Here is a 12,085-nt window from a genome sequence, read left to right on the forward strand (position 1 = left end):
TCACAAAAAAACTTGATGGCAAAATTGCAAGCACAAGGTTCTTTTTTAAACTTCTAGTAGTGATAAAAACATAATGACTTTCCATGACAGCTGTACGCATGTTTGCACATAAATCAAAGAAGCTTTGGCTGAATGTGTCACGCCATATTACATGTCTTAGTCCCAATCCGTGGTCATTTTGAAAATTGGCAAGTTCCTAAATTTGCTTGATCACAAAACCCTATCGATATATAAATAGATAGATAGATAGATAGATAGATAGATAGATAGATAGATAGATAGATAGATAGATAGATAGATAGATAGATAGAATTTCACCTTAATCAGATTTTCTGAAAGTGCGCACACACATTTACAGACGTAAAGCCACACAGGACCCGCCAGAATGACATTATCTCCAGTATCCCAAAGCCTGAAGGTGGGTTATTTATCTTTTCATGCAATCTTTTGTACTTTTTTCACACGCTGTATCCACAGGGGAGAAACAGTGTTCAGCTTGTCGACTGCAGACAAGAAGGGCTAGCAGCAGTCACGACACGCTTATTCACAGCCACTTATACCTGCAAAGCCATTCACCCAGAGATGATAAAATACATATAAATGGATTGTGGCAGCTTGTGTTGAGAGGCTCATCGCAGATCACTGCTTTCTTGGATAAAAAGTCAGCAATATCAAGTCTTGGACGGCTAGATAGTACACTTGTACCTAAATGTCGTGCACTTAATTTTGAACTATTACAGAAAAAAGTGATGCTTCAGGAAAGACACCACAGTGCTGAGTCTGATTTGTAAGGCTACCAGCACTTTTAGGAATAAAGCCGTCAGGCCATGGAGACAGCATGACCTTTACTGACACAAAAAAAAACAAGAACGTCTTGATGGCACTGTTAGAGGAATCACGATAGACTCTGAAGGGACTAAGAAGGTTTCTAGCCACTACACCAAGCAGGAAATTATAAAGACAGACTTCCAATGAGCATTTTGGGTACCAACATGATTAAACTCGACAGTGACCTAAGCCAATATTCTATTGATCTTTTCAGCTAAGGCAAGCCCAAAGATGAATGATCCTACTTCTTGCACCACTGCATCTCCCTCATCCCCCACAAACCATCATTAGAATCGATCCCAGACCAGATGCCAGTCCAGCCGGGTGCAAGCCTACAGGCCATTTTAAGCAAATAAATCCCAGTGCCTGAAATGGCTGCTCAAGATATGCATATACGATTGCGATTTACAGTCAGATTCTGCACAGAGAGCAATAAGACCTTCCCTGACTAGAAAAAATGATGTCATTACACAGACCGGTTAATACGGACGGTATTCAAATGGGCTCCTTCTCCATATCGATATGTGGATGACAGCAACATCAATTGTTTGGGATCAGTCCACCATACATCAATGACTAACGTGGGCTCGTATCAAAGAAGTCAGGCTAACGAGTCATTACAAAATGGTCAACGGTAAGGTCATCAATTGTTTATTATGATTTAGGTCTGTTTATTGTGCCTGGTTTGTTGTGTCTACTGTATGTTCATTGTTGAATTTCTTTGTCATGTCAAACTCCACGGTGGTGATTAACTGCTCATAAAAAAAATTGTCGTTTTTAAGTATTTCAATTTTTACCTAGTCTACTAGTGGCAATATTATCACAAAAAGTTACAAAAAACAAAAATCTTTTTTAAAAATGTTTCTTTCTTCAAGGGTGCATCTAAAATTTGAACCACTACAATTCCGTGTAATGTTATCAGAGGTAACAGAGCTAAAAACACCTCTGTGATGGTTATACATGATGGTATGGTTCACCTGTAGGCACCTTATATCACCCGGAACTTGTCACCTTTGTGACGTGAGAAACACTTGGTAAAGCAAAGGGACATGCATTCCCACTGCCGTGTAACAGCCAACAGTCCACCTCTCTTTTATCTCTCAGTAACATCCATCTAACATAATTTAAACCCAGAATGGATCAAGCAAATTAGATTTGGTCTGTGCTGTGGGACGGGGCTCCGCTGAGCAGCTCCTATCGGCTGATGTGGCCTAATTAGATTTCAGAGCTCCTAGTGCCACTCTAAGAGAAAGATGACAAGCAAATTCAGAAAACAATGACGCTCAAGCATGCCACAAGTGCAATAACCTTCTTGCCATCACAAATCTATTTGACTCTGTGATGTACTTAGTAATAACCTTTTCTTCTGCTTGGAACCAGAGCCTTAATCATTGTCTCACAGATATCCTATAATGAGCAAGTTTGTCCTTTGTTCTACCGATCATGATGCTGTAATGTTGCCATGGCAATTGGAGTAACTGAGCAAATGGGGCCTCAGTGGAGTGGAAAGGAGTACGAGTTGCACTGCAATAAGTCTGTGTGTGCAAGCGTCGCTGAGTGCAAGCTGAAACTCTTTTACACGATTATACATAAAGGCAAAGGCTGTGTGTGCCACTCCTTTACAATCACCTAGAGATTTCCCCCTTTTCTGCAGAAGCCCTCTGTGCTCCTCGTGCCATATGGGTTTGCTAATGGAGAATTAATGGACAAATAAGAAGCCAAGTGAAGCACTGGTTCATCCAAACAAACCATCTCTCACTTCCAGCAGAAAGCTGCAATGGCTGTTTAGGGAGCCACCAAACAGCTCTGTGGTTTTTTTTCTAATTTCTTGCATAGATTTTCAGCCATTAACATTGATTAATATCATGTTGCAACAGCTGGATGTAACGAGTATGGCTATATAGAATGACTGTAATGACCCAAGTCTGGCAGATACACTTATTATACACATGAGACTGATTCCACAGAAGGGCTTATTCAGTTCGTAATTTCATATCTTCTAGGAAAAAACTAAGAAAACGGCAGCTCAACTCAGAATTCCTACTCAGTTAAGGTGTTGGACTTCTGATCAGAAGGTTGTAAGTTTAAATCTCGGATCTGCCAAGCTGCCATTGCTGGGCCCCTGGTCAATGCTCATAACCCTCAACTGCTCAGGTGAATAAATAAGATAAATGTAAGTCGCTCTGAATATAGGTGTCTGTCAGATGCCATAAATAAACTTGGAACAGTTTTTTCAACCCAGAGATAAGCAAGTGACATCAGATCAAATGGTTTCTCATAGCGTGAACGGTAGAAAAGTTCCTAAACCTTTGCATACGACTGTTTGTGTATATATATATAGGCACCCTAGTAAATAAGGTGTGTACGCCCCTAGTAAAAAAAAAAACAGAACCTACAAATTCTTAAATTCCTCATTGCTTATTTTCTTATGGACCATTAAGCACCACTGTGGAGTGTGACTTCACAAAGAAATTCAATGCTGGGCATGGGCATTAAAAACAGGCACAAATTCAATTTATTTTGGCCTCTGGTAAAAAAAAAAAAAAAAAAAAAAAAAATAGTTAAATTAATGTGAACAAGGTGAAAGCTCAGACCTGGTGATGTCAGCCTGCTGCTGTAGCTGCTCCTGGACCTTACGGCAAACCTCTTCAGCAATGGCGTACACCTTCCCGATCTTGGTGAAGAGGGCAGCGATCTTATCGCTGCGGAGAAAGCCTGCAGCTCTCCGCTTCAGCATGTGGCCCAGACAAGCCTCAATAGCACCTGAGAGTGAAAGAGAAGAAAGGAGGAATTGGGACGGAGGAAGGGAAGAAAGGCAAAGATACAGCATTACATGGATTGAGGTGCAGTGCAGTGGTTACATTTGCAATAATCTACAAGTTTTCTCAGGTCATTTTAATGCTTACTGATTTCAATGTACATAAGTAGAAAGGGAATTTTTTTTTTTTTTTTGCAAAATACATCATTGTTTCCCTCAAAACATGGTGTGATGCCAGGCGGCTTTTCAGACAGCTGCCCCAGACAGAGAGAAATTATACAAAGCACAAAAGACAATTACTATCTGCAACTTAGAGGCTGATGCTGAAGCTATGGTAAATATTTTAGTAGGGGAAACAGGACAAACAACATGTAGTGTTATAGCTGCTGCTTGGCCCTGCAGGGTCTCTACTAAAATGAGTAAATTATCCCAGCTCAGGCTCTAACAGTCCTCAATAACCAATAACCATGCTAATCCAGAGTAGCCACACTTTTTAATAGGACAACAAGTAATCTTGTTAGATTCCCGGTAACAAACCAGTGACAGTAATATTAATGATGTTTAATTTGTCTCAAAGGCCACTTGTGAAATTTGCATCTGTTGTGGGAGACAGTGGGGGAAAGTCAGGTTGTTGTCTTCCAACATGACGGATGTTGTTGATATCTTGGAGCAATCAAGGCCGACTGCATAATCGGTTTTATGATGCAAATAGCGCTTTTATTGCTAGCCATGCAGCACTAAAGCTGTCTCTTTAAGATGTTCTGCCTCTTATTTTTAACAGATTTTACTTTTCACAGTAAACTACAGGAATAAAATCTGGTAACTGATCCACATCACACAAGGGAAAAAAGTCTCAGAATTTCCACAGTAATTTCCAACTAAATACCATTTTCCTGCTCAAACCTATTAGTATTAAGCAATCAGTGGCATCACGGAACATTGTATTTATCTCTGTTTATGTTGGTTGCTACCATGTGCTGCTAGCAATTAAGTCCTTGTTACAATGAGAACCTTGCATTCGCTTTAATGACCACGCTCACTGATAATGCTCTGCACGCTAAGGCCGGCCATCCTCGCCATCTCTATTAAATGCCATTAGAGGTTTTATCTGTTATTTGTATTGTAGGATGATTCTGTAGTATCTCCACTTTCATATGGAACATGTGCTTTGCTCTGATTTCCATTGTTAATCACTGATCATTTTGTGCCATCTGTTCATTAAAATAACAATGTACACTAGGCTTCACGTCACATACTGGTGCATGTGACATCATATGTATGTATGTATTGAGGCTTTTTTTTTTTTTTTTTTTTTTTTTTTTTTTTTTTTACAAGAACTAGCATATTTGCACATTACAGTTCCCACTGCTTGATCCTTGCAAAGAGACGATGAGTCACCAAATGTGCAGTTGTGGGATCTGAGGATTAAAGGTCATTAGAAATCCAAGAGCTTTTAGATAGTCATCTGTCTTGCCTGTATTGTAGATCTGCTGCATGCATTTGGAGGCCAGTAGAGTGACGTTACCCCAGAAACAGGCCTGTGTGAAGCCAAATGATCCCTGTAATGCTTCTTGTTTCTCATGACATTTGATCCATCTACAAAATGTGTTTCTTCTCTGTGTCACAATATACTGTACAGTTCAGTTCAGAAGGCTTCACAAGGAAAATCACTCAGAAATCACTCTCTCCTCACTGCTTTTTCTGATAAACAAGCAGTCAGCCCTAACCATTGTGCAGATGAATCATCTAAGTGCTAAGCACTTTTTTAAAAAGCATGTTAAAAAAACAAGCACTGTAGGTAATAATAATTCAGGGATGAGGCATACCTAACAGGACATTGGGTGAGATATGCAAGGTGTATATTGAAACACATTCATTTCTGTGTTTACATGCTTGGTGGTTGGCTTTCTGGGGTGCATTTGAACACTTATGTTTATACATATATGCAAAATATGCACATATGCATGCACAAAATCATGCTCTCCTGAGGTTAGTGCATCAAAGCCAATAGTAGGCTGTAAAGGATAAAATGAAATAACTAGAGCTTTTAAAATATTCCGTCTGTAAGTTTAAATAAATGCTAGACAGTCAAGTCCCACGTTGCACTAGTGGCTTTATGGAGATACAACTGAATACTCTCCACTCAATCAGAGGGAATTAGTACTGTTAAATGCATCTCGAACTTCACATGGGTTTTAATGAGCTGAAGCTGATCGACCATATTAGGCCCGACAAATCCCAGAGCCGAAGTTTCACAGCTCCGCTTAGGAAATGACAAAAGGGGTCCTAATGGCACACTAATAGCTGAAAGAGCCTTCAATTTCTTGAAATGTAGAGAACAGCCAGGCTGAGCAAGGATGGGAGGGAGAGAGAAGCTGTCTGGACTTGACGTCTCCGTAGTTCAATCTCCTCTGAGCTCATTAGAAGATCTAATTAAGGCAGAGGCACAGATAGCAATGGCTGACAGGAAAGAGTGAACTGAGCATGCAGAGAGATTAAATAGACACTCTTCTTTCCAAGCATGCCCTTGGTGGTGATGCATAAGTGTGTTTCTGTGTGTTACATAATTTATTTTGCTATACACAAGTTTTGCTAAATTTGAAACAAGTGGATTCACTTACAAAAATAAGCATTGCCAAATTACGGCTCTGGGGTTCATGGTTCAATCTTGACTCTTTTGTAATGTCCCCAGCTAACTTAATTCATATGTTTTGAATGAGAATTATTTTCTGGAGGAGTTTCAACAATGAAAGGCATTACATACTATCCTGTAGCTCTGTCCTCTTATAACCATCTTAAGTGTTTCTCCAGACTAACTCTAGCTGCCAAAGTGAAAAACTGAACGCTATAGTCTTTACAGTTCTTAAAGACAAATACACTTGAAATGTACCCTGCAAACCAACCAGTCTCACATCTGAAGCTGCCTGGATAATAGACTCTGTCATTTTTGTAATGAAGAAAAGTATACAAAAAGAGAGGGGCATTGTTATGCTGGAACATGTTTGAGCCCCCTACGTCAAGTGAAGTGAAATCTTATTACAACTGCATACAAAGCTGGGGTTCGCATTAAAATCTGATTCCTCTCAAGCTTTCTTCCTAATAACATCTCAGGGAATTTTTCCTTGCCATTTTGCCTCTGGCTTTCTTAATTGGGATAAAATTTAATTTAAAATTGTATCATATAGGTTCAAAATTTGTATATTACTATAAAGCTGCTTTGCGACAATGTCAATTGTTAAAAGCAATATGCTATTCATTCATTCATTCATTCATTCATCTTCTACCACTTATACGAACTATTCTCGGGTCACGGGGAGCCTGTGCCTATCTCAGACGGAAACCGGAGTACCCGGAGGAAACCCCTGAGGCACGGGGAGAACATGCAAACTCCACACACACAAGGCAGAGGCGGGAATCAAAGCCCCAACCCTGGAAGTGTGAGGCGAACGTGCTAACCCCTAAGCCACCGTGCCCCCCAGCAATATACTAATAAAATTTAATTTAATTGAAATTCATGCTATACAATTAAAGGAATGGCAGTATATGAGTGTGAAGGTCAGGTGTCGGAACTCTATACACAGAACAGCCTCAAGAGCATGAATCCATGGACCCAATCTGCCTTGTGTCTCCAGTCCACCCTGGTGGGGGTGGTGTAATGGTGTGGGAAATGTTTTCTTGGCACATGCTACTTAATACCAATCAAGCATCGTTTGAATGCCAGAGCTTACCTGTATTGTTGCTGACAAGTTGCCCATCTAATAATGGCTAATTAAATCCAGCATGATAAAGAGCAAATTACAAAATCTCAAATTGGTTCCATAAACATGAAATAAGTTCAGTGTTCTTTAGTGGCTTCCCCATTCACTGGATCTGAAAAGGTAATTTGCAGCATGAATGCACAGGTGAGAAACCTGCAGGAATTATGTCATGCAATCATGTTTTAATCCAATATCTTATAAAATCCATGCCAGGATGAACTGAGGCCCCTCTGCAAACAAAGGCTTGGTCCTACGCAGTATTATTGTGTGTCTGATACCAACTTACGTTGGGAATTTTAAGTCAGTTAATATTTGTTCAAACAAATAAAAAAATACGGAACATAACATCGTTGGTTTCTATTATTAAGGGAAAACAAAATCCAAACCTACATGGCTCTGTGTGACAAAGTGTTTGCCCCCGAAACCTAATAACTGGTTGAGACACCATTAGCAGCAAGAACTGCAATCAAGAGTTTGCGATAACTTGCAATGAGTCTGTTACAGCGCTGTAGAGGAACTTTGATTCACTCATCTTTGCAGAATTGTTGCAATTCAGACACATGGAGGGTTTTCGAGCATGAACTGCCTTTGTCCTACCATTGTCCTTCAGAATCTTTTGGTAGACAGCAGAATTCATGGTTCCATTTATCACAGCAAGTCTTCCAGGTCCTCAAGCAGCAAAACAGCCCCAGACCATCACACTGCCACCACCATATTTTACTGTTTTTATGATGATCTTTTTCTGAAATGCAGTGTTACTTTTACGCCAGATGTACAGTAATGGGACACACACCTTCCAACTTTTGTCTCGTCAGTCCACAGAGTATTTTCCCAAAAGTCTTGGGGATCATCAAGATGTTTCTGGCAAAACTGAGACAAGCTTTTATGTTTTTTTGCTCAGCAGCGGTTTTCGTCTTAGAACTCTTTCATATGGTGGAGTCAGGAAAACTGACCTTAACTGAGGCAAGTGAGGCCTGCAGTTCTTTGGATGTTGTTGTGGGGTCTTGTGACATCTTGGATGAGTCGTGGCTTGTCGCTGCACTCTTGGGGTAATTTTGGTCGGTTGGCCACTCCTGGCAAGGTTCACCACTGTTCCATGTTTTCGCCATTTGTGGATAATGGCTCTCACTGTGGTTCGCTGGAGTCCCAAAGCTTTAGAAATGGCTTTATAACCTTTTCCAAACTGATAGATCTCAATTACTTTCTTTCTCATTTGTTCCTGAATTTCTTTGGATCTCGGCATGATTTGTAGCTTTTAAGGATCTTTTGGTCTACTTTACTTTGTCAGTCAGGTCTTATTTAAGTGATTTCTTGATTGTGAACATGTGTGGAAGTAATCAGGCCTGGATGTGGCTAGAGTAATTGAACTCCGGTGTGATAAACCACAGTAGGTTTAAGTTAGGTTTTAACAGGCGGTGCAAACACTTTTTTTCACACAAAGGTGTCATGTGGGTTTGGATTTTGTTATAAATTAATAATAAAAACCTTCATTTAAAAACTGCATGTTGTGTTTACTTGTGTTTATGTGACTAATATTTAAATTTATTTGATGATCTGAAACAATAAAGAGTGAACAACGTGCAAAAGATTAAAAATCAGGAAGGGGGCCAACAATTTTTCACACCATTGTAATTCATTCATTATAATATGTATTATTCTTTAAATATGTATTCTATGTAAGTGCATATGATTTATAACCTGACATGAGATAACCATTTACTGTAAGAAACAGATGTCTAGTGATGATCTAGTGATCCATGACTATAATCGGTACTCGTAATCACTCATGGAAGAGCTGGGAGTCGAGTGAGTGTGTGTCTGTGTGACATCTGTGCCTTTGTTGGGAGGAGCCACCTGTGAATGTGCTGCCAAGCTGGAGATGTGACTCACTGTAATTGACAGTAATGAACTGCGTAACAGAAGCACCAGGCAGCTGTACGCTGTGTGGGAGGGAAAGAGAGGAAAAACAGGAGAGAAGAAAAGCAAGAGCACGAGGTGGAAGGTTTGGGTAAAAGGGGTGAAGAAATGTTAAAAAACAATCAAGCAGAGATTGAGAGCCTAGGAATTGTGTCAGAAGCCTGATACAGAAGCCTTATGCTCAGCTCCAATTGTACTAAAGAATGGTTGGTGATATAAGCTTCAATGACACCCACATTATTTATGCAGTGTTGATTACTTTCCAGTGGAGATGTTAAAGCCAGCTAATGTGAACTAACCAAGTCACTTCATTTCACAATTTTTTGTTTGCTGCCACAGAACTAGAAAACTAGTAACTCGAAAAAACTAACCTTACTTAACCCTTTATACTAGTACACTGGCATTCGGATAAATCGACTTAACAGGCATCGGTATAAATGTAACACCTTCATTTTTTAGAGGCTTATAAATAAGCACTTGGAGCATCTCAGAGAGCAGAAATGGTTTTGATATAACTATTTACTTTGAAGATTTAAACATTTGAACATTTGTGTGATTAACATTTGCGTGAACTTTTCTATAAATACATTGACCCTACTAAGCTAGGTAAAAACAAAAATACACAATATATATTGCCCCTAATAGGCAAGATAAAAGCAAAAATACACAATATATATTGCCCCTAATAGGCAAGGTAAAAGCAAAAATACACAATATATATTGCCCCTAATAGGCAAGGTAAAAGCAAAAATACACAAAAAACTCTTTGTAAATTCTTAAAACTCAGAGTGTCTACTTTCATATAAGTCATTAAGCATCACTGTAGAGTGTGACATGACAAAGAAATCCAATGCTAAACAAGGACACCACAAAAAATCACAAATGACTTGCAGCTCCTTTATTTAGTTCCTCTGCTTTATAGTTTTGAATGAATTTGAAACATTTCTTTGCTTCTTTATTTTGGCACAAAATGCTGACTTAGTAAATCTGTGGCCACTGATTCATCAGTCGTATGGTTTATAAAGGCTTTATTTTAGAATTTTGTTTCTAATGTCTGCATTATGACTCATAAAATTTAAAAGGGGTAAAAAATTTGGATTTTGAAAAACTACACAGCAGATCTTCCATTGCACTGAAGAAAAGACACATTTCCAATGTGATTCTAGCCATATTTGTATGTTTGTATTCTAGACACCAAAAAACAAGAAAAAAAACAAGCGTTCAGAGCAGGTTAGGAGAGTATGTAGATCCAAAAAAAATAAACATTAGCACTAGCTAACACTAGCTAATTAGCTTTCACATTCACTCTGCACTACTCTTTGAACATAAGCCTCTGTAAATAGTTCAACGAAAACTTTACCCTGAAACATGTTCATATTGAATTATTGAACATGATTTCCATAATGATTCTACTGTTACTTGATTAGATGGTGCTGTATTTATGTTTTTCCTGTGAGAGATTAGTGCTTGAGATTAGTGATACCATGTATTTTACAGGAGAAATTTTCATTTTTCATTTTAGTTAGATGGAATATAAAGAACAATCAGCAGCTTCTTTTCCTCTTCACCGTGTTCCAGTGACATTCAACAGCATATCATTGAATATTTACATTTTGTTTTCTTAAATCTTGGTTATGTTTTCTATGCCTCACTGTAATGCACTGTAATATAATGTTCTGTGTACACTTTTCCTCCAGCACCAAATAATTCCTTGTATTTGTGGAATGAAGCTCTGCAATGAAGCTCATTCGATTAGATATACAAGTTGACGTGCATAATTGTGTTGATGAATGAATTAACTTGAAGTTTGAAGCTGTGCACAGACAAGGTAGTGACAGGGCTGAACAGAAAAGGGCTAAAGTGCTGCTGCAAGGGATATTTCTTACTGTTCTTACTGTTTCTTACCTCATCTCCCAGTGGAAGATCACAAAGTAGTTAGAAACATTGATTTGTTGTTGATAAGTTGTTCAGGTTGTTTTTTATCTTACTACGGTCTCAATATGAAACTGATCACTTTTTGCAATGTGCAATCCAGACACAACAAATAAGATAAAAAAAAAATCAGTGTTTGCTTAGATGTGTGTACAAAGCCCATGAGGATATTTCTGAGTAGTGAGCGTGAGTGGGCAAGCTACAATTAAACCCACTGTGAGCACTGGTACACGGCAGAGTGACTAGAGCCACTGGGGCTGCTGCAGTTTAATTAGCAGAGGATAGCGTAGATGAGTCAGCCACTCGGAATCTCTGTGTAATTAGATCCAAACATCGAGAGGTCATAAACATGTATTCACAGGTTGACCGTGAGGGATTTCTGCGTTAGTGTCTGTGTTCAGACCCCCTGCAGGAGCTGCTCAGGAAAAAGTGCCTTACAACGCTGAGTCAAGAAGTGTACAGCATACAGTTTTGGCTGCCACTGGATGCAAAAATGTTAATTTCCTGGTCACAAAATCGGAGAAAAAAAAGCCAGAGGAACAGAGTCAGAGGAGCTTGAGAAGAGAGTGGGAGAAGAGCTTAATGACTCATCCATCTCATACCACACCCTCCGGCATTTTGGGAAAAGCCGCTCAGGTCAAGAGCTTGACCGTGAAGACTGGATGAAAACGAGGTGAAGTCAAGAGTCAACTGCATTTTGTGCAATAGTACAATACGGTTTTGAGGAAAAGTGACACTGAAAACAATTCTGCCATTGAAAGAGTACTGTAAGTGCTTTAATGCCATATAAAGTCAGCCCACAACCACTTTTCCCAACACCCCAAATAATATCTGACAGCTAAAATGAAGGGTTAAGGAAATTTGTCAAGCAGTTATTCCGCACCCCTGCTAT

At 39.2% G+C, this 12,085-nt stretch overlaps 1 protein-coding gene across 5 annotated transcripts in view; it reads right to left on the reverse strand.

The window, feature by feature from the left end:
• Positions 1–12,085, reverse strand: part of sgsm2 (small G protein signaling modulator 2) — a 51,995-nt gene that overhangs the window by 20,156 nt on the left and 19,754 nt on the right. For all 5 annotated transcript variants that reach the window (XM_060888566.1, XM_060888563.1, XM_060888565.1 and 2 more), the window contains exon 3: positions 3,423–3,591. In XM_060888566.1, coding sequence (XP_060744549.1) covers positions 3,423–3,591 — 169 coding nt within the window. The remainder of the gene's footprint in view (positions 1–3,422; positions 3,592–12,085) is intronic.

This window comes from Tachysurus vachellii, chromosome 15 (genome assembly GCF_030014155.1).
Source record: "Tachysurus vachellii isolate PV-2020 chromosome 15, HZAU_Pvac_v1, whole genome shotgun sequence".
Lineage (NCBI taxonomy): Eukaryota > Metazoa > Chordata > Actinopteri > Siluriformes > Bagridae > Tachysurus > Tachysurus vachellii.